General features: G+C 42.5%; 1 protein-coding gene across 1 annotated transcript in view; it reads left to right on the top strand.

Moving 5' to 3' along the window:
• Positions 1-23,743: 23,743 nt before the first annotated feature.
• AP1G2 (adaptor related protein complex 1 subunit gamma 2) overlaps positions 23,744-24,233 on the top strand; it is a 37,421-nt gene continuing 36,931 nt past the window's right edge. The window contains exons 1-2 of the mRNA XM_075852757.1: positions 23,744-23,826; positions 23,954-24,162. Of these exons, the coding sequence (XP_075708872.1) occupies positions 23,962-24,162 (201 nt within the window). The 5' untranslated portion in view covers positions 23,744-23,826; positions 23,954-23,961. The remainder of the gene's footprint in view (positions 23,827-23,953; positions 24,163-24,233) is intronic.

Below are 24,233 nucleotides of genomic sequence, written 5' to 3'. Positions count from 1 at the left end.
TTTGTTTTTTGCGGGACGAGTTGTATTTTGTAATTGTACCATTTTTAGATGCTTATAATATATCGATTAACTTTATTTTAGGAGAGAACTGAAAATAAGCAGCTATTCCAGCATTGATTTTCACGTTATAAGTTTACGCCGTTTACTATGCAGCCTAAATAACATGTTAACTTTATTCTATGGGTCGGCACGATTACGGGGATATCAAATATGTAAAGGTTTTCTATGTTTTACTACGTCTGCACAATAAAAACCCTTTTAGAAAAAAATTACTTGTTTTTGCATCGCTGCATTCCAAGAGCCGTAACTTTTTTTATTTTTCCGTCAATGTGGCAATGTGTGTGGGCTTAATTTTTGCGGGCCCAGGTGTAGTTATCATTAGTACTATTTTGGGGTACATAGGACTTATAGATTAACTTTTATGTAATTTTTTATGGGGAGAATGGGAGAAAAGAGAGAATTTTGCCATTGTTTTTTGCGTTTTTTTTGGACACCGTTCATCCAGCGGTTTAATGTGTTCATTTTATTGTTCAAGTTGTTACGATCGCGGGGATACCATATATGTGTTTGTTTTATTTGTTTTGGCACTTTTACCAAATAAAACCACTCGTTTTATTTGATTTTGACTGTAAATTATTATATATTTTTTTCACAAACTTTATTTAACTGCTTTACATTATTTTTTTTAGTCCCACCAGGGGACTTCACTATGTGATCTGCTGATCGCATATATAATGCTTTGGTATATTTAGTATATCAAAGCATTATTGCCTAACAGGCATTTGCTGAAGACAGACCTGAGGGTCTTTGTTAGGCCCCTGGCTGCCATGGAAACCCAACGGCGACCCGCGATTTCTTTGCGGGGGCGCTGATAGGGTGACAAAGGGAGCTCCCTCCCTCTGTCAAACACATTAGATGTTGCTGTCGCTATTGACAGTGGCATTTAATGGGTTAAAGTGCAGGAATCGGAGCGCGATCGTGTGTGTACACTGTCAGTACCCGCGCGATCAGAGCGAACTAGCAGCTGCAGAGGACGGATATATCCGTCCTTCGGCGTTAACAGGTTAATGGTGGAAATGATATAAATACGTTATTGTATAATGCTACAATAAAGAACATCTTTGCAGAGGATCTAATAGGCCTATGTCTTTTATATAGGGTACTGCCAGGGAGGCTTATACAGTATTACATTCAGCTTCCTAAAATGCTTACTTGCTCTGAAGCAATATTGATTTTCTGGAGTAATATAGACTGCCTAGCTACTCTGAAGTGAATAGGAGGGCATACAGGGAGGCAGGGACACAACCGTATGGGGTGCTGAGACCAATGCCACATAAAAAGATCGCATTACTATAAAACGGATGTAATAGTTGTGGGGGCTCTGTTACAAATTTTGCAATGCAGGTCATTCAATTTACGCATCTACATTGGCATTTTCTTGTACTTCTTATCTATGCTAAAAACCTATTAACAAACAAAATTCAAACTGCAGCATAGGCAGCAATGTCCTCAGAACTGGCTTTTGCTAAAGAACAAGTGACAAAATTATAAATGCCATGTGACAAAACTCGGTGAAAGTTTTCCTGTAAAAAATAGATGTAAAAACCATTTCTGTTTGAAATTTATACTTTCATTTTTTTCTCATCTGCAATGCTCTATTAGTGATTCTCTGTCCCATGTGTTAAAGGAGTTTATTCATTAAAAAAAATACCTTTTATAAATAGAAGCCGGCCTGATGATCAGCTGATCGCTGATCGCTGTTCGTGGGTCTGACTTCTTTAATCCCCGGCCATCAGCTGTTATCACCGGTGGAAACCTCATCTGGCCATACATTTCTCCTGCAGCAGAAATGTAGTACGACATCCTGGCCAAATCAGTGGCTGACCATTTAATACACCAGAATAAGAGACGATCTTTGTGATCAGTCCTCCACCATGGCTCATAGGGAGGAGTCCAGTGATGTCCATATGCCTCAATAGGGCATATAGAAAGGGGCTCTCTTCATGAGACAACCCCTTTAAAGAACACATGTACTTTAATTTAGGGCGTTTATAAGGTGCCCTGCTAAAGGGAAGATAGTAGTTGAACCTGCACTAAATAAACGGCTTCCCAATCTTTTAATTTGGGGGCCGAAAGATTTATGCAAGGACTCTAGTCAAGTAAGGAACGCCAAGAAGGCTCACATGTCCTTATTTGTATACAGATCAGGTAATCTTTCGGATGACCAGGGGTCCGTTTAGTTGATGCATGGAATCTTACAGATAGCCCAAAATAAGGAGCTCCATCTGGTCTGAGGGAATGGAAGGCCAGGGTGCCCTTAGCAACAGGGACACATGGGATCATGTCGCCTGTAGGTTTAGTTTTTCCTATTTAATCATAAATGGTCTCCCCCCCCTCTATATGGGGGGAGTTGGTACTTACCTTTTTGAGTTCACTTGAAGGTCAGCTGTGTTTGTCACGAGCAGGTTCTGGAATGTGTTGGAAACATCTGGAAGGATGTCGTAGATCCAGCTGATTGGCCAGCGGTATTTTGGTGGGAATCTTCAATCTCTATTTATTCCAGTGCTGGAATGTCCGCTGGGTCTTTTGGAAGAAGAAGCTTTGAACAGCGCCCACCCTCCCTCCCTGAAGTTGCGGTATTCCTTAGTAGGGTTTGTCGCCCAATAAAATATGGGTGGACAAGGTCTTAGATGTTTCAGTTTAAATTTGGACTCATAGGCTTCTAGAAAAGAAGAAAAAACACACGGCGCCACATAGTGCAATTATCCGGAGGTCAAAAAACAACAATTGATGCTAGGGTGATTTGCACTCACCTAGTTGGGTTATGCTGACCAGGCATAACACTGTTGGAGGGTGTGGTGCGATCTCCAGGGAGCACACTGCTATGGAGATGCGAAGTGAGGAGACACACCCAGGGTGTGTCCAGCCAAATGCGATCTGTAGCTGCTGCCAAGGTCCAAGGGCCGGTGAACGCAAATTCACCGTCAGAATGAAGGTATAGGATAGAAAAAAAGGGGACCGATGCAAGGCGCTGCTAATATCAAATAGAGTGTTTATTAAAGATGGGATAATGGTAGGCTACGCGTTTCGACGCAGGAATTGCGTCTTCATCAGGCCATGAACATACACAAAAGAACATCTCATATATATATACACATGTCAGTAATCAAAAACCGACCAATCACCAGGAGGAAATAGGGAGGGGACACAGGGAGTATGCTACGAGGAATAGGACAAAAAGCCGATACAAGAACAACCACGTACGATTGAAAAAGTATGCGTCAATTAGATAAAAGAGCAATATGATAATTGAATTTAACATATAGGAAAAAATAACAGAACATAACAATTGGGTTTATATTATTATGTTCTGTTATTTTTTCCTATATGTTAAATTCAATTATCATATTGCTCTTTTATCTAATTGACGCATACTTTTTCAATCATACGTGGTTGTTCTTGTATCGGCTTTTTGTCCTATTCCTCGTAGCATACTCCCTGTGTCCCCTCCCTATTTCCTCCTGGTGATTGGTCGGTTTTTGATTACTGACATGTGTATATATATATGAGATGTTCTTTTGTGTATGTTCATGGCCTGATGAAGACGCAATTCCTGCGTCGAAACGCGTAGCCTACCATTATCCCATCTTTAATAAACACCCTATTTGATATTAGCAGCGCCTTGCATCGGTCCCCTTTTTTTCTATCCTATAGACTCATAGGCTTGAGTCTTTAGGACTAAGCCTTGTTACAGTCATTGGTTTTTATTAATTGACCGTAGAAGTATATTAGAGCATTTTTGTTTATGCAATTGTTTAATGTACAGCTTTAGGTTAACTAAAGGTGAATCTATGCCTTAACTATCATTTAGTGTGCTCAGTTAAAGAGGCTCTGTCACCAGATTTTGCAACCCCTATCTCCTATTGCAGCAGATCGGCGCTGCAATGTAGATTACAGTAACGTTTTTATTTTTAAAAAACGAGCATTTTTGGCCAAGTTATGACCATTTTTCTATTTATGCAAATGAGGCTTGCTAAAGTCCAACTGGGCGTGTTTAAAGTAAAAGTACAACTGGGCGTGTATTATGTGCGTACATCGGGGGCGTGTTTACTACTTTTACTAGCTGGCCGTTCTGACGAGAAGTATCATCCACTTCTCTTCAGAACGCCCAGCTTCTGGCAGTGCACAGACACAGCGTGTTCTCCAGAGATCACGCTGTGTCGTCACTCACTTCCTGCCCCAGGTCCTGCATCGTGTCGGACGAGCGAGGACACATCGGCACCAGAGGCTACAGTTGATTCTGCAGCAGCATCGGCGTTTGCAGGTAAGTCGATGTAGCTACTTACCTGCAAACGCTGATGCTGCTGCAGAATCAACTGTAGCCTCTGGTGCCTATGTGGCCGATACGATGCAGGACCTGGAGCAGGAAGTGAGTAACGTCACAGCGTGATCTCTCGAGAACACGCTGTGTCTGCACTGCCAGAAGCTGGGCGTTATGAAGAGAAGTGGATGATGCTGATTCGTCAGCATCATACACTCCCATTCCTAACGCCCAGCTAGTAAAAGAAGTAAAAACGCCCCGATGTACGCACATAATACACGCCCAGTTGTACTTTTAGGGTATGTTCACACGGCGGGGGTCCGTAACGGCTGAAATTACGGGGATGTTTCAGCCTGAAAACATCCCCGTAATTTCAGCCGTACCGGCATGTGCAGGCGCTAGAACGCCGCGTCAATTACGGCCGTAATTAGCGCTGCTATTCATTGGAGTCAATGAATAGCGGCTCCAATTACGGCCAAAGAAGTGACAGGTCACTTCTTCTACGCAGGCGTCTATTTACGCGCCGGCATTTGACAGCGGCGCGTAAATATACGCCTCGTGTGAACAGACAAACGTCTGCCCATTGCTTTCAATGGGCAGATGTTTGTCAGCGCTATTGAGGCGCTATTTTCAGACGTAATTCGGGGCAAAAACGCCCGAATTACGTCCGTAAATAGGCCGTGTGAACATACCCTTAGGGTATGTGCACACACACTAATTACGTCCGTAATTGACGGACGTATTTCGGCCGCAAGTACCGGACCGAACACAGTGCAGGGAGCCGGGCTCCTAGCATCATAGTTATATACGATGCTAGGATTCCCTGCCTCTCTGCAGGACAACTGTCCCGTACTGTAATCATGTTTTCAGTACGGGACAGTTGTCCTGCAGCGAGGCAGGGACTCCTAGCATCGTACATAAGTATGATGCTAGGAGCCCGGCTCCCTGCAGTGTGTTCAGTCCGGTACTTGCGGCCGAAATACGTCCGTCAATTACGGACGTAATTAGTGTGTGTGCACATACCCTAACTGTAAACACGCCCAGTTGTACTTTTGCAAGCCTCATTTGCATAAATACAAAAATGGTCATAACTTGGCCAAAAATGCTCGTTTTTTAAAAATAAAAACGTTACTGTAATCTACATTGCAGCGTCGATCTGCTGCAATAGGTGATAGGGGTTGCAAAATCTGGTGACAGAGCCTCTTTAAGTTTATAGCTATTCCAGAATGACAAATAAGCATAGAAGGTAAATGTTATGGTCTTGTGGCTGTTATCTCTGTAAGGTTAACCCCTTCCTGCTCATGGATGTACTATTAGGTCATGGAGCGCGAACGATACAGCTACCATGACCTAATAGTACGTCACGGGAGTAACGGCCGTTTCGGTCGTCCTCCCGACACATACAGGAGCTGTGACAGCTGCTGTCTCATACAGCAGTTGCCGCAGCTCCTGACAGCGGGGACCGATCGCTGTGTCCCCGCTGATTATCCCCTTAAAAGCCGCGTTTAATAGGGAACACGGCTTTTTAGGGGTTAAACCACCATCGACGGCCCGCTACATGATAGCGGGCAGCAATGGTGGCTATGGCAACCGGACGCATAACAATGGCGTCCTGCTATGCCATCGACGGAAGCCTAGTGGGTCCTGACAAAGTCAGGACCCACTATGCTTGCTGTCAGTGAGTAGCTGACAGCTCTAATACACTGCACTACGCATGTAGTGCAGTGTATTAGAATAGCGATCAGGGCCTCCTGCCCTCAAGTCCCCTAGTGGGACAAAGTAAAAAAGTTAAAAAAAAAGTTGTCAAAATAAGAAAATAAAAGTTTTAAAAGTAAAAATCCCCCTTTTTCCTTTATCAGTCCTTTATTATTAACCCGTTAGTGACCGGCCCATCGTGTTTCTACGTCGGTCACTAACGGGCCTTATTCCGATGCCATAGACTTTTTACGTCGCGGCATCGGAATAAGTAAACAGAGCAGGGAGCTGTCAAATCTCCCTGCTCTCAGCTGCCAGATGCAGCTGAGGGCTGGGAGCGTCCCTGCTCTGACGAGTGAGATCGATCTCACCCGTTTAACCCCTCAGATGCGGTGCTCAATAGCGAGCACCGCATCTGAGTGGTTTTGGAGAGAGGGAGGGAGCTCCCTCTCTCTCCCACCGACACCCGGCGATATGATCGACACCCGAGTGTCTGTGTCTCTAATGGCAGCCGGGGGTCTAATAAAGGCCCCCAGGTCTGCCTTGAGTGAATGCCTGCTAGATCATGCCGCATGTTAAACGGACAGGCAGTAATACACTGCAATACAAAAGTATTGCAGTGTATTATAAATGGGATCGCAGAATCGCATATTATAGTCCCCTAATGGGACTAGTAAAAAAGTGAAAAAAAAGTTTAATAAAGTTAATTTAAAAAAAAATGTGAAAAAAAAGAAAAACCCAGCTTTTCCCCTTACAAAATGCTTTACTATTAAAAAAACGAAATAAAGTTAAAAAGTTACACATATTTTGTATCGCCGCGTCCGTAACGACCCCGACTATAAAGCTATTACATTATTTAACCCGCACGGTGAACGCCGTAAAAAAATTAATAAAAAACTATGGAAAAATTGCTGTTTTCTGTGAATACTGACTTTAAGAAAATGTGATAAAACGTGATCAAAAAGTCGCATCTACTCCAAAATGGTACCAATAAAAACTACAAGTCATCCCGCAAAAAAAAAAAAAAGCCCTCATACAACCGCATCGGCGAAAAAATAAAAACGTTACGGCTCTTCAAATATGGAGACACAAAAACAAATAATTTTGAAAAAAAAGCGTTTTTACTGTGTAAAAGTAGTAAAACATACAAAAACTATACAAATTTGGTATCGTTGCAATCGTAACAATCCGCTGAATAAAGTTATTGTGTTATTTATACCACACGGTAAACGGCGTAGATTTAGGACGCAAAAAAGAGTGGCAAAATTTCAGATTTTTTTCTATTCCCCCCAGAAAAAAATTTGATCAAAGTTAATCAATAAATAATATGTACCTAAAAATGGTGCTATTAAAAAATACAACTTGTCCCGCAAAAAACAAGACCTTATACAGCTATGTCGACGCAAAAATAAAAAGGTTATAGCTCTTGGAATGCGACGATTGAAAAACGTAAAAAATAGCTTGGTCATTAAGGTCCAAAATAGGCTGGTCATTAAGGGGTTAATAAAAATAGATAAATAAACAAATAAACTATACATAATTGGTATCACCGCGTCCGTAGCGGCTTGAACTATAACATTATTTTGTTATTTATCCCATGCGGTGAACGCCATATAAGAAAATAACAATAAACTATACCAGAATTTTTTTGTCACTTCACCACCCAAAAAATAAAATAAAAAGAGATCAAAAAGTCACACGTACCTAAAAATGGTGCTGATCGAAACTACAGTTCGTTACGCAAAAACAAGTCCTCGCACAGCTTTCTTGATGGAAAAATAAAAAAGTTCTGGCGCTTAGAATAAGGCAACACAAAACGAAAATGATTTTTTACAATAAGTATTTTATTGTGCAAACGCCATAAGACATAAAAAAAAACTATAATCATCTGGTATCGCTGTAATAGTATCGCCCCGCAGAATAAAGTGAATATGTCATCTATAGCGCATGGTGAACGCTGTAAAAAAAAAATACTATAAAAAACACTAATAGAATTGCTGTTTTTTAGTCACCACGCCTCTTAAAAATAGAATAAAAACTGATCAAAAAGTCGCATGCACCCCATGAAAACTACAATGAATTCCTCAAGGTTTAAATATAAAGACTCAGCAGGTCAAATCAAAGGTTAGGTGCCCCTGACAAGTGTCTATGCACCTCCAATAATATCATAGCAAGCTTCATAATATTATGAAATATTTGAGAAAAAGAAGCAAAAAACGCCACAGTGTTTTAGAAAATAATTACAAAATTTTATTGAGACATACAATATAAAATGACATGATATAAAATTTAAAGGGATCTAAAAAAATCAGTGTGGTTGTATCAACTAGTTTGAATACGAAAGGGCTTGATTGTATTGGTTAAAGAGGCTCTGTCACCAGATTTTGCAACTCCTATCTCCTATTGCAGCAGATCGGCGCTGCAATGGAGATAAGAGTAACGTTTTTTGTTTTTTTTAAACGAGCAGTTTTGGCCAAGTTATGACCATTTTTATATTTATGCAAATGAGGCTTTCTAAAGTACAACTGGGCGTGTTTAAAGTTATGTCCAAGTGGGCGTGTATTGTGTATGTACATCTGGGCGTTTTTACTTCTTTTACTAGCTGGGCGTTGTGAATAGAAGTGTATGATGCTGACGAATCAGCATCATCCACTTCTCTTCGTTACCACCCAGCTGTCACGGACAGTGGGTTTGTGGACCCACTAGGCCGCTCCACCGTAGCGGGGAGGCAGCTGACCAGGTCACAGTCTATGTGAAAGTAAGATAGCAGACAGTAATGCTTAGGTACCTGAAATAGTCCGGACTGTGACTGTGGCTTCAGCACGGATGGAGGCAGGTGCGGAAAGTGGCGCCAGACGTGGCGGGCAGTATCCGATGAGCAGATAGCACTTGACGTGGCAGATGGCACTTGACGTGGCAGATGGCACTTGAACACGGGTAGGCACAGGAACAATGCGGAATACAGGAACGGTAACAGGGCACGGGTAACAGCTGGAACGGGAGACACTAAGGGACCATTTGCGAGACAGACAGGGAAAGACTAACAACGCTCAGGCAAGGATCAGAAGGGCTTGGGCATTCTTATAGGGCAGGGAATCACGTGGGTTAATGATCATGGTTTTCATGTGCGCGCGCTGGCCCTTTAAGAGAGGGCGCGAGCGTGCACGCGCACCCTACGGGACCCGGCCGGACGGAGCGGAAGTGAGCGCTGGCATCTCCTAGGAGGGAGACGGAGGCCAGCGCTCACAGATCCATGGCTGCGGGCGTCGGCAGGTGAGTGAACACGACGGCCCGCGGCCATGGGCACTACACCAGCTTCTGGCAGTTCACAGACACACAGCGTGTTCGAGAGATCACGCTGTGACGTCACTTCCTGCCCCAGGTCCTGCATCGTGTCGGACGAGCCCACACATCGGCACCAGAGGCTACAGTTGATTCTGCAGCAGCATCAGCGTTTGCAGGTAAGTAGCTACATCGACTTACCTGCAAACGCCGATGCTGCTGCAGAATCAAATGTAGCCTCTGGTGCCGATGTGTCCTCGCTCATCCGACACGATGCAGGACCTGGGGAAGTGACGTCACAGCGTGATCTCTCGAGAACACGCTGTGTGTCTGTGAACTGCCAGAAGCTGGGTGGTAACGAAGAGAAGTGGATGATGCTGATCCGTCAGCATCATACACTTCTATTCACAACGCCCAGCTAGTAAAAGAAGTAAAAACACCCAGATTTACATACACAATACACGCCCAGTTGTACTTTAACTTTAAACACGCCCAGTTGTACTTTAGAATGGCTCATTTGCATAAATATAAAAATGGTCATAACTTGGCCAAAAATGCTAGTTTTTAAAAAAAACTAAAACGTTACTCTTATCTACATTGCAGCGCCGATCTGCTGCAATAGGAGATAGGGGTTGCAAAATCTGGTGACAGAGCCTCTTTAATACTTGTATCTACCTCACAATGACCAAAATTAAGTATCAAGATGATAACTTATAAGCATGCATGTATCCTAGTTGTATAAAGTGACAAGTCCGACAGGGGGAGACAGAGGATTTATGCAAAATCATGTTCTCCTAAGTGCCCACAAGGAAAGGATTACATGGCTACTGCCATTTTAGAAAAGAGTACAGAAGAAAAAGTCATAGTCAAGGTAAGAGCTAGTGGAAAGAGGAATCTAACAACTGTGGTGAGCTTGTAACAGAAGAGTCCGCTACATGTTACCCAGTGTTTATCCAAGCTTACCCATAGATATGAATGGTGTTGTAGCCCCACACTGCGGCCTGATAGTGGCGCCCCGACGCGCGTTTCGCTAAGATAGCTTCCTCAGGGGGTGATAGTTGAGGGTACAGAGTGTCCTGTTCATATAACCGGGTGCAAGTGATGAATGTCGCTGGTCCGGTGTGCTCTCTTGTTCCGGTCTCCGGCGCATGCGCGGGAGTCTGACCTGAGCCGCGAGATCCCAGCCGTTTTTCGTCACACTCACGCTGCGCCTGCGTGCCTCCGAGGACGCGTGTCCATGGAAACAAAACAGGCGCAGCCCGAGTGTAGAGACGAGAAGGCGGCGGGGCGGGGCTCCCAGACTCACCACCCCGGAATCAAGAGGTATTAAGAGAAGTGTGACAGAAGTCAATTGGTTGTAATAAAGTAATAAGTTATGTAGCATCTGGTATAGTATCTTTTGTCCCCAGTAGCTAGTCAGCAGTCAATGGGAAAACAGTGAAGGGAAGGAAAAACCCAAAAGCAGAAGGAAGAATAAGAAAAGAAAAAGAAAGAAAAGAAGAAGAGAAACGAAGCAGAAAAAAGTGAGGTAAGCATCACATGATAAATAAAAGAAGGTATTGTAATGACCGGGGGGTAGGGAAACGGACAAGTGAGCCCTAATCTACCCACCACTCTGTCCCTGCCTACTTGCAACGACCCGCCCTAGGCGACGGGGTACAACTGGGCGGCGGTCCCTGCACTCAGTAAGTGCACGACAAACACGACAAACATACAAGGGAATACAAGCAAGGGAAAGGGCAGTTGCCCACGGCAACACCGTGAGCAACCAGAGTGGTGAACGAGCCGAGTCAAGCCAGGAGTGTGCGAGGTACCAAACGAAGAGCAGAAGAGTAGTCAGTAAGCCAGGGTCTGTATGGAGCAGGAACAAAATAGAAGGAGCTGTAGCTGGGCCAGGAAACCACACGAAAAAGAATCACAAGCACTGGAGGAACAGAAAAGGCAGGCTTAAATAGACCGAGGGCGGGAGCTAGCTGAGTCTGGCCAGGTTGCGATAGGCTCTCCCACTCCTAAGCCTGCCAGCCTGAGTGGTGGAAGATGGAGTCAGTCTCAGGGATGTAGATTCAGGTGCTGACTGATTAATTAAGGGAGTTAACCCCGAAGCTGTGCCTGGCAGATCCTTTACAGGTATATATAAATCAATATGATTGCAACAAATGTATGTGCACAATGCACAGTGAAAAAAGTGAACAGGGTAAAAAAGATTCAGTACTTAAATAATGTGAGTAATATACATAAGACTAATGAAATACATATCCAAAAACAAACATGTAAATAAGAACGCCATAAAGAACGTATAAAAGACGTAAACAATAATATTTGCGATATCGTGACATGTACAGAGATTATATAAATAGAAGGGAATAAATAAATGATGAAACATATGTACCACCAAGAGAGATAACAAAAGTATATATAATCCCAATCGACTACAATTATATCATTTTTACATCCGGGATGACAAAACTAATAATATTAAATATGCTCAATTTCTTCACGTGCTTGATAGTAGATCTCAACGTCCAGTGTGTATTGGGCAGCACATCGGAATAGAAGCGAGTTAAATTCACCCAGTCAGCTAAACACGACAGTACAGAAAAACAGGCATTAGTAACCAATAAAAGCAATTAAAATTTAAGGGAATATTCCTACGAGAGAGACACTTATAAAGCAGATAAGGCAGTATTCAGACGAAGGGATTTTTTATAAATAAGCGGCAAAACTCAAATTCTCATTGAGACCATGCGGAGTCATGGTACCCAATGTAACAATCCACTTGCATTCTTTTTGTGCAAGTACCCTTTTGACATCTCCACCTCTGACACCGCAATGTATCCGATCTATACCACGTACACGAAAAGTTTTGGGGTCACATCCATGTTTTAATTTAAAATGTCTGGGAATAGTTTTTAGGGTCGTCAAGTCATCTATTTCCCTTGCTGCGGATATGTCCCGTACATGTTCCCGGACCCGTAGTCTCAATTGCCTAGAGGTTAAGCCCACATATACCTTGGGGCAGTCACAAGTGGCGTAGTATATTACATGAGTAGTACTACATGAAATATACTGCAAGATTTTAAAACGTCTTACGTCTTTGACAGAGTCAAAGGTTGTCACACGTAATATATTTGGACACGCCACACAGTCCCCACAAGGGAAACAGCCCTGGGCAGGACCTCTAGACGAAAAAGGATTCTGCTGTTTTGTTATATAGTGACTTTGTACTAACATATCTTTTAAGTTCCTACTTCTCCTCGCTGTCATTTGAGGATACGGAGGTAGGGCTGTGGTTAGTGTGGGCTCCAATTGCAAGATAGACCAGTGTTTATGCAATATGTCCCTCATTGTCTGACACTCGTTATTATGAGTAGAAATAAACCTGACCACACCCCCTGTCTCATCCTTCTTTTCTGTAATGGGTGGATTAAGGAGATGTTTCCGTTCCACTCTCTTGGCCCGATTATATCCCTGTTTTATGCATCTGTGGCTGTAACCCCTCTCCCTAAAATGTTCCTTCAGGTCCTGAGCTTGATTCTCAAACCTCGTATCTGAAGAGCAAATCCGCCTCATCTTTAGAAATGGACCCACCGGGACAGCTTTCACCGTAGAATACGTATGTGCCGATGTAGCGTGTAAGAGGGAGTTGACTGAAGTCTCTTTCCTAAAGACGTCAGTCTGTAATCTCCCCTCATCATCTGCCTCAATGGATACATCCAAAAAATCCACTCTCCGCTTGTCATGGGCATATGTCAACTTTATGTTCCAGACATTGATATTCAAATCATGCATAAAATTAACAAGTAGCGTCTCTGTGCCCTGCCAGATTATGAACACGTCATCAATGTAATGTAACCAGCACTACACATGGCTAGCGGCGCAGGCGCCGTCACCCTGCACAACCTGCCTCTCCCAAAAACCGAGAAACAGGTTGGCGTATGATGGCGCGCACGCCGCACCCATGGCAGTGCCTTGTCTCTGAACATAAAAAGTATCCTTAAAGACAAACAGATTGTGTGTAAGGATGTACTCCAATAATTCAATTACCAGGTCACACAATTGGCTGTCCCGGTAGCTCATCCCAAGGAAGAAGCGGGCCGCTCTAATTCCGTCATGGTGTCTGATGCTCGTATAAAGAGACTCCACATCTGATGGGACCAGCAACATGTCAGTCTCCAGGGATATTCCATCGATTCTTTTGAGTACCTCCGTGGTGTCTCTGATGTATGATGGTAGACACTCCACTAGAGGTTTCAAATAGAAAATGATGACCCTACATGCTGGTTCACAAAGGCCTCCAATACCCGATACAATCGGACGGCCTGGTGGCTCCCTAACATTCTTGTGAACTTTGAGTAGGAGGTAGAAGGTAGGAATTTTTGGAAATTCAACTATAAGGCCCTCCAATATTTTTTTGGGGATAATTCCTTTCTCAAAGGCCATGTTTAAAATTCTTTCTAACTCCACCTTAAAAGAGCCCAAAGGATTATAGCTCAGTTTTTGGTATGTCTCTTTATCACGTAATTGGCGGAAGGCTTCTTTTTCGTATTGTTTAATTGGCCAGATCACAATGTTGCCCCCCTTGTCCGCTGCTTTAATTACCACATCATCAAGTGATTGTAATGATTTCAGGGCCGTACGTTGTGCCGCTGTGAAATTATCATATTTCTTATTGATGGAGATCCGTTTAAAGTCCTCCATCACTAGTTTTGTGAAAATTTCTATCTGTGGACACAGGGACAAGGGGGGAAATCTTTTGGATCTGGGAACAATCGAATTCGGAAACCCACCTTGCTCTGAGGGAATTTGTTCCCGCAAGAGTTCCTCCAGGGCTGATAGTGTTTCTCGTTCCAGAGGGCTGTCCTGGCCCATATCACTATTACCCTTCCCATGGAGTTTCCTCAGTATCAGCTTCCGTGAAAACAAAAACAAGTCTTTTACCGCTGTGAAGAAATCAAATGAATTACTTGGTGAAAATGTAAGTCCCTTGCCTAAGATGTCACATTGCGTGTCAGAGAGGACATGTGTCGATAGGTTAATTACCTCTAAATTCCTGGATTTTTTGCCCCCGGAATAGGGGGATGTTGTCTTTCGTTTCGTTGCTTGCCTTTCCCTATTTCTCTGAGGGAGGCTTTGATCTTGTCCAGGGAATGTGTCCCCATTCCACCTCGTTTCAGTTCGCTCATCATTAGAGGCTTGAGAAGCTATAGACCCTGATCTGGATCGGATTCCAGAGCGTGATCTACCATTCCTCCACTTGTAGACCCTACCTTGTAGGTAGTCATTGTTATCCCTCTGGAGCTTCTTGGTTTGGTTAAGCAGATCTCTTTTTCCCACTTCTTAAATTCTATCTCTAGATCGGAATTCAATTTTTCCAAGGCCTCATTAGAGAGGTCTTTTTTGAGGGTTACATTAATATCATCTATTTCTTTCTCTATTATCCTAAGGGATGCGTTGTTGGACTGGATCAAAAGATCCATGTATCCCCGTGAGCAAGTGGTGGAAATGGTCTCAATGAGAATTTGAGTTTTGCCGCTTATTTATAAAAAATCCCTTCGTCTGAATACTGCCTTATCTGCTTTATAAGTGTCTCTCTCGTAGGAATATTCCCTTAAATTTTAATTGCTTTTATTGGTTACTAATGCCTGTTTTTCTGTACTGTCGTGTTTAGCTGACTGGGTGAATTTATCTCGCTTCTATTCCGATGTGCTGCCCAATACACACTGGACGTTGAGATCTGCTATCAAGCATGTGAAGAAATTGAGCATATTTAATATTATTAGTTTTGTCATCCCGGATGTAAAAATGATATAATTGTAGTCGATTGGGATTATATATACTTTTGTTATCTCTCTTGGTGGTACATATGTTTCATCATTTATTTATTCCCTTCTATTTATATAATCTCTGTACATGTCACGATATCGCAAATATTATTGTTTGCGTCTTTTATACGTTCTTTATGGCGTTCTTATTTACACGTTTGTTTTTGGATATGTATTTCATTAGTCTTATGTATATTACTCACATTATTTATGTACTGAATATTTTTTACCCTGTTCACATTTTTCACTGTGCATTGTGCACATACATTTGTTGCAATCATATTGATTTATATATACCTTCTTTTATTTATCATGTGATGCTTACCTCACTTTTTTCTGCTTCGTTTCTCTTCTTCTTTTCTTTCTTTTTCTTTTCTTATTCTTCCTTCTGCTTTTGGGGTTTTCCTTCCCTTCACTGTTTTCCCATTGACTGATTGCTGACTAGCTACTGGGGAGAAAAGATACTATACCAGATGCTACATAACTTATTACTTTATTACAACCAATTGACTTCTGTCACACTTCTCTTAATACCTCTTGATTCCGGGGTCGCTCGTGTGGTGGTGAGTCTGGGAGCCCCGCCCCGCCGCCTTCTCGTCTCTACACTCGGGCTGCGCCTGCTTTGTTTCCATGGACACGCGTCCTCGGAGGCACGCAGGCGCAGCGTGAGTGTGACGAAAGACGGCTGGGATCTCGCGGCTCAGGTCAGACTCCCGCGCATGCGCCGGAGACCGGAACAAGAGAGCACACCGGACCAGCGACATTCATCACTTGCACCCGGTTATATAAACAGGACACTCTGTACCCTCAACTATCACCCCCTGAGGAAGCTATCTTAGCGAAACGCTACTATCAGGCCGCAGTGTGGGGCTACAACACCACTCATCCCTATGGGTTAGCTTGGATAAACACTGGGTAACATTTAGCGGACTCTTCTGTTACAAGCTCACCACAGTTGTTAGATTCCTCTTTCCACTAGCTCTTACCTTGACTGTGACTTTTTCTTCTGGACTCTTTTCTAAAATGGCAGTAGCCATGTAATCCTTTCCTTGTGGGCACTTAGGAGAATATGATTTTGCATAAATCCTCTGTCTCCCCCTGTCGGACTTGTCACTTTATACAACTAGGATACATGCATGCTTATAAGTTATCATCTTGATACTTAATTTTGGTCATTGTGAGGTAGATACAAGTATTAACCAATACAATCAAGCCCTTTTGGATTCAAACTAGTTGATACAACCACACTGATTTTTTTAGATCCCTTTAAATTTTATATCATGTCATTTTATATTGTATGTCTCAATAAAATTTTGTAATTATTTTCTAAAACACTGTGGCGTTTTTTGCTTCTTTTTCTTAAATATTTCAGAATTCCTCAAGGTCTCTAGTTTCCAAAATAGGGTCACTTTTGGGGGGTTATACAAAAAAATGGGACATAGAATGTAATTAAAACCACAGAAAAGGCCATACTCACAGATTAGGTGGTGGGTAAAATACCCGTTCCAAACAGGACGCAACCAGGTCAGAGAATGCTGTTGATGGGAAGTGCCCAGGTGTGTTTAAATAATGATAGCCACTCCCACTAACCTTGAGGGGAGTGGTGTGTTGGGCATGGAAGTAAATGTGTAATAATAATAAATAAATAAATAATAAAGTACTGTGTATAGTGCACATGTGAGGTATAGGGGACATGACTAAATGTGGTGTGTAGAAATCAGGGCTGTGAGTGAAACAAAAAAAGTGAGTGTAGAGTGTAAAACATGGAGGCATAGTGTTTGGATAGTGAGGCACAGCATATATCGCCGAATAGCAGCCTATTTATAACGCCCATACTGTAAGAGAGCGGGCTGCCCTGCATGCAGTGCCAAACATCCGCACACCAGGCTATCCCAGCATCATAAGACCCGGGCGCGTCCTGAAAAAAAGTATGTACAATGTAAGTAACCATGAAAAAACATGGGGTATTAGTTGTTGTTTTGGCCAAAAAAACGCAAGCTCGCAATCCACGTCACGGATCCCCACACTTGCGAGTCCCTACCTAGAACTTTTCGTTCCAAAATCTAAGATATACAAAAAAATGGGACATAGAATGTAATTAAAACCACAGAAAAGGCCATACTCACAGATTAGGTGGTGGGTAAAATACCCGTTCCAAACAGGACGCAACCAGGTCAGAGAATGCTGTTGATGGGAAGTGCCCAGGTGTGTTTAAATAATGATAGCCACTCCCACTAACCTTGAGGGGAGTGGTGTGTTGGGCATGGAAGTAAATGTGTAATAATAATAAATAAATAAATAATAAAGTACTGTGTATAGTGCACATGTGAGGTATAGGGGACATGACTAAATGTGGTGTGTAGAAATCAGGGCTGTGAGTGAAACAAAAAAAGTGAGTGTAGAGTGTAAAACATGGAGGCATAGTGTTTGGATAGTGAGGCACAGCATATATCGCCGAATAGCAGCCTATTTATAACGCCCATACTGTAAGAGAGCGGGCTGCCCTGCATGCAGTGCCAAACATCCGCACACCAGGCTATCCCAGCATCATAAGACCCGGGCGCGGGTCTAGGTAGGGACTCGCAAGTGTGGGGATCCGTGACGTGGATTGCGAGCTTGCGTTTTTTTGGCCAAAACAACAACTAATACCCCATGTTTTTTCATGGTTACTTACATTGTACATACTTTTTTTCAGGACGCGCCCGGGTCTTATGATGCTGGGATAGCCTGGTGTGCGGATGTTTGGCACTGCATGCAGGGCAGCCCGCTCTCTTACAGTATGGGCGTTATAAATAGGCTGCTATTCGGCGATATATGCTGTGCCTCACTATCCAAACACTATGCCTCCATGTTTTACACTCTACACTCACTTTTTTTGTTTCACTCACAGCCCTGATTTCTACACACCACATTTAGTCATGTCCCCTATACCTCACATGTGCACTATACACAGTACTTTATTATTTATTTATTTATTATTATTACACATTTACTTCCATGCCCAACACACCACTCCCCTCAAGGTTAGTGGGAGTGGCTATCATTATTTAAACACACCTGGGCACTTCCCATCAACAGCATTCTCTGACCTGGTTGCGTCCTGTTTGGAACGGGTATTTTACCCACCACCTAATCTGTGAGTATGGCCTTTTCTGTGGTTTTAATTACATTCTATGTCCCATTTTTTTGTATATCTTAGATTTTGGAACGAAAAGTTCTAGGTAGGGACTCGCAAGTGTGGGGATCCGTGACGTGGATTGCGAGCTTGCGTTTTTTTGGCCAAAACAACAACTAATACCCCATGTTTTTTCATGGTTACTTACATTGTACATACTTTTTTTCAGGACGCGCCCGGGTCTTATGATGCTGGGATAGCCTGGTGTGCGGATGTTTGGCACTGCATGCAGGGCAGCCCGCTCTCTTACAGTATGGGCGTTATAAATAGGCTGCTATTCGGCGATATATGCTGTGCCTCACTATCCAAACACTATGCCTCCATGTTTTACACTCTACACTCACTTTTTTTGTTTCACTCACAGCCCTGATTTCTACACACCACATTTAGTCATGTCCCCTATACCTCACATGTGCACTATACACAGTACTTTATTATTTATTTATTTATTATTATTACACATTTACTTCCATGCCCAACACACCACTCCCCTCAAGGTTAGTGGGAGTGGCTATCATTATTTAAACACACCTGGGCACTTCCCATCAACAGCATTCTCTGACCTGGTTGCGTCCTGTTTGGAACGGGTATTTTACCCACCACCTAATCTGTGAGTATGGCCTTTTCTGTGGTTTTAATTACATTCTATGTCCCATTTTTTTGTATATCTTAGATTTTGGAACGAAAAGTTCTAGGTAGGGACTCGCAAGTGTGGGGATCCGTGACGTGGATTGCGAGCTTGCGTTTTTTTGGCCAAAACAACAACTAATACCCCATGTTTTTTCATGGTTACTTACATTGTACATACTTTTTTTCAGGACGCGCCCGGGTCTTATGATGCTGGGATAGCCTGGTGTGCGGATGTTTGGCACTGCATGCAGGGCAGCCCGCTCTCTTACAGTATGGGCGTTATAAATAGGCTGCTATTCGGCGATATATGCTGTGCCTCACTATCCAAACACTATGCCTCCATGTTTTACACTCTACACTCACTTTTTTTGTTTCACTCACAGCCCTGATTTCTACACACCACATTTAGTCATGTCCCCTATACCTCACATGTGCACTATACACAGTACTTTAGTATTTATTTATTTATTATTATTACACATTTACTTCCATGCCCAACACACCACTCCCCTCAAGGTTAGTGGGAGTGGCTATCATTATTTAAACACACCTGGGCACTTCCCATCAACAGCATTCTCTGACCTGGTTGCGTCCTGTTTGGAACGGGTATTTTACCCACCACCTAATCTGTGAGTATGGCCTTTTCTGTGGTTTTAATTACATTCTATGTCCCATTTTTTTGTATATCTTAGATTTTGGAACGAAAAGTTCTAGGTAGGGACTCGCAAGTGTGGGGATCCGTGACGTGGATTGCGAGCTTGCGTTTTTTTGGCCAAAACAACAACTAATACCCCATGTTTTTTCATGGTTACTTACATTGTACATACTTTTTTTCAGGACGCGCCCGGGTCTTATGATGCTGGGATAGCCTGGTGTGCGGATGTTTGGCACTGCATGCAGGGCAGCCCGCTCTCTTACAGTATGGGCGTTATAAATAGGCTGCTATTCGGCGATATATGCTGTGCCTCACTATCCAAACACTATGCCTCCATGTTTTACACTCTACACTCACTTTTTTTGTTTCACTCACAGCCCTGATTTCTACACACCACATTTAGTCATGTCCCCTATACCTCACATGTGCACTATACACAGTACTTTATTATTTATTTATTTATTATTATTACACATTTACTTCCATGCCCAACACACCACTCCCCTCAAGGTTAGTGGGAGTGGCTATCATTATTTAAACACACCTGGGCACTTCCCATCAACAGCATTCTCTGACCTGGTTGCGTCCTGTTTGGAACGGGTATTTTACCCACCACCTAATCTGTGAGTATGGCCTTTTCTGTGGTTTTACTTTTGGGGGGTTAACACTGTTTTGGCACCATAAGACCTCTACGGACAAGGTGCCTAATAAAAAGGAGGCCTCAAAATCCTCTAGGTGGTCCTTTGCTTCTGAGGCCGGTGTTTCAGTCCATTACCACACTAAGGCCACATGTGGGATATTTCTCAAAACTGAAGTACATGGGCAATAAATATTGAGTTGCGTTTCTCTGGTAAAACCTTTTGTGTTACAGGAAAAAATGGAACAAAAAGGATTTTATGACAAAAAACAAGAAATATGTCAATTTCACCTCTACTTTGCTCTAAATTCCTCTGAAACAGCTAAAGGGTTAATAAACTTTCTAAATGCTGTTGTGAATACTTTGAGGGGTCTAGTTTCTAAAATGGGGAGTTTGATGGGGGTGTCTAATATATAGGCCCCTCAAAGCAACTTCAGAACTGAACTTGAACCTAAAAAAATAAATTAGGCTACTGATATGATAATACTATTATATTATACTGATAATGAGCAGTGCCCACCCCGAGATGACCCCAGTTTTGACCGTTTGTATAAATTGAGACCCCTATTAGGCCATTTCAGTGCCCGGTTTGCCCAAGCATACACCCCCGAGAAGTGTATTTCTATTGATGAGTCCTTGGTACATTTTAAAGGGAAGCTTCAATTCCGCCAGTACATGCAGAGTAAGAGGGCAAGGTATGGCGTGAAGATGTATAAGCTGCGCGAGAGTGCATCAGGGTATACCTACAAATTTAGGATATATGAAGGGAAGGACAGCAGTATTCAGACCCCAGAATGCCCCCCCTCCCTTACTGGGAGTTGATGCAAAAATTGTATGGGATTTGGTGCACCCACTGCTGGACCAGGGTTACCATTTCCACCTGGATAATTTTTATACATACCTGCGTCCCACTCTTCAAGTGCCTCGCTTGAAGGGAAAAAGTCAAAAGAGGTGCAAAGTCTGCTATAAGAGGGGGATAAGGGAGGACACAATATATCAATGTGACACGTGTCCTGAAAAACTAAGGCTCTGTATAAAAGTGTTTTAAAATTTATCATACATCCCTTCGATTTTTAATCTACACTGACGCACTCCACACAGCTTATCCCCCTCATCTTTCCCTTCTGAGCACTGCCGTGTGCCCAGGCAGCAGATAACAGCCACATGTAGGGTATTGCCGTACCCAGGGACAGAACCTACATTACAGCTTATAGGGTGTATGTCTCCGGTGGCACATGCTGGGCACAATATATTAGACACTGAAATGGCATAGATATATAGAAAATTGCAAATCTCACACTACACCATCTGCTGCGCATTACCTTTTACACAATACCTGTGGGGTCAAAATGCTCACTACACCTCTAGATGAATGTCTTAAGGGGTGTAGTTTTTAAAACGGGGTCACTTCTCGGGGGTTTCAACTGTACTGGTACCTCAGGGGCTTCTGCATACATGACTTAGCACCAGAAAAGCTCCAGTAGGCCAAATGGTGGTCCTTTCCTTCTGAGCCATCCCATGGGCCCAAACGTCAGTTTATCACCACAAACGGGGTATTGCCGCACTTAGGACAAATTGGGAAACAAAATGGGGTATTTTGTTTCCTGTGAAAATAAGAAATTTTGATAAAAAATTACATCTTATTGGAAAAAATTAAATTTTTTTAATTTCACAGCCCAATTCAAATACGTGCGGTCAAAATGGTAACAATAACCATAAATCCATTCCTTGAGGGGTGTAGTTTCCAAAATGGGGTCACTTCTGGTGGGTTTCCATTGCTTTGATACCTCTGGGGCTCTGCAAATGCGACATGGCACCTGAAAACCAATCCAGCAAAATCTGGACTCCAACAAACACATAACGCTCCTTTCATTCTGAGCCCTCCCATGGGCCCAAACCGCAGTTTATCACCACAAATGGGGTATTGCCACACTCAGGACAAATTGGGCAACAAAATGGGGTATTTTATTCCCTGTGAAAATAAGAAATTTTGATCAAAAATGACATCTTATTGGAAAAAATTTCATTTTTAAAATTTCACAGCCCAATTCAAATACGTGCTGTGAAAAAACTGTGTGGTCAAAATGGTAACAACAACCATAAATGAATTCCTTGAGGGGTGTAGTTTCCAAAATGGGATCACTTTTGGGGGATTCCTACTGTTGTGCCCCTCAACACCTCTTCAAACCTGGCATGCTGCCTAAAATATATTCTAATAAAAAAGAGGCCCCAAAATGCACTAGGTGCTTCTTTGCTTCTGGGGCTTGTGTTTTAGTCCACGAGTGCACTAGAGCCACATGTGGGACATTTCTAAAAACTGCAAAATCTGGACAATACATATTTAGTAGTATTTCTCTGGTCAAACCTTCTGTGTTACAGAAAAAAAAATTTAATAAAATTGAAATTCAGCAAGAAAAATGAAATTTGCAAATTTCACCTCCACTTTGCTTTAATTCCTGTGAAATGCCTAAAGGGTTAAAAACTTTCTAAATGCTGTTTTGAATACTTTTAGGGGTCTAGTTTTTAAAATGAGGTGTTTTATAAGGGTTTCTAATACATAGGCCCCTCAAAGCCGCTTCAGAACTGAACAGGTACCTTAAAAAAAAAGACTTTTGAAATTTTCTTAAAAATATGAGAAATTGCTGTTTATGTTCTAAGGCTGGGTTAAAACGACCTATTTTCAGACGTAATGGAGGCGTTTTACGCCTCGAATTACGTCTGAAAAAACGGCTCCAATACGTCGGCAAACATCTGCCCATTATTTTCAATGGGCTTTACGATGTACTGTGCCGACGTCCTGTCATTTGACGAGTCGCTGTCAAAAGACGGCACGTAAAAATACAGCCTCGTCAAAAGAAGTGCAAGACACTTCTTGGGACGTAATTGGAGCCGTTTTTCATTGACTTTAATGAAAACAGCTCCAAAAACGCATCAAAAAATGCCTGAAAAGAGGCCTCAAAAGAAGCTCCAAATTTCATTTTTAGCTTCAAAAATGCCTGAAAATCAGATGCTGTTTTCTCTGAAATCAGCTCCGTATTTTCAGACGTTTTTTGTTAAGCGTGTGAACATACCCTTAGCCTTGTAACGTCCAAGAAAAATAAAAGAATGTTCAAAAAACTATGCCAATCTAAAGTAGACATATGGGAAATGTGAACTAGTAACTATTTTGGGGGGTATAAACATCCGTTTTACAAGGAGATGCATTTAAATTCAGAAAAATTCTATTTTTTCAAAATTTTCTCAAAATTTTGCAATTTTTCACAAATATACACTGAATATATCGACCAAATTTTACCACTAACATAAAGCCCAATGTGTCACGAGAAAACAATTGCAGAATCGCTTGGATAGGTTTAAGCATTCCGACGTTATTACCACATAAAGTGAAATAGGTCAGATTTAAAAAATGGGCTCTGAGCCTTAAGGCCAAAACAAGGCTGCATCATTAAGGGGTTAAAGCATGGAGCTGGAAAAGCAAGTGTCACACTATCTTTCAGGAAGTAAGAAGCCAGCACAAAGTGAGCCAGGTGAGAAGCAGGAAGGTAAGCTACACCGACACAGAGAAACAGGTGCATTGAAAGACACAGGAAGGCTGAGACATCAACAAAGGTGACAGAATATAGGTAGATTTAGTGAGTTCTCAACTTGTCGGTAAATGTTTGTGATGCCTCTTTTATTTGTGTACTATTTTACTTAGTTATCGTTTGAGTGCAGTGTTTGCTTTTTTGTGTTAAAGCTGACAGGATGGGCCCTCCTCTGAGGCTGCATGAGCTGATTCGAGCCATCCGTAGTGTTAAGACACAGAATGAAGAGAGAGAGGTGATCCAGAGGGAGTGTGCTGAAATCCGATCTTCATTTCGGGATGAGGACTCTGTGTACCGTGGACGAAGTGTGGCTAAACTGTTGTACATGCACATGCTGGGTTATCCCGCACACTTTGGACAGGTAGGAAGCTATAATAATAGACATTGTCAATCAATAACCTTACATATCTTTATTAAAGGTGTCTTATTTAC

This window comes from Rhinoderma darwinii, chromosome 1, assembly GCF_050947455.1.
Source record: "Rhinoderma darwinii isolate aRhiDar2 chromosome 1, aRhiDar2.hap1, whole genome shotgun sequence".
Classification (NCBI taxonomy): Eukaryota; Metazoa; Chordata; class Amphibia; order Anura; family Rhinodermatidae; genus Rhinoderma; species Rhinoderma darwinii.
The sequence above is the reverse complement of the archived record's forward strand: the minus strand, read 5'-3'. Positions and strand labels throughout refer to the sequence as shown.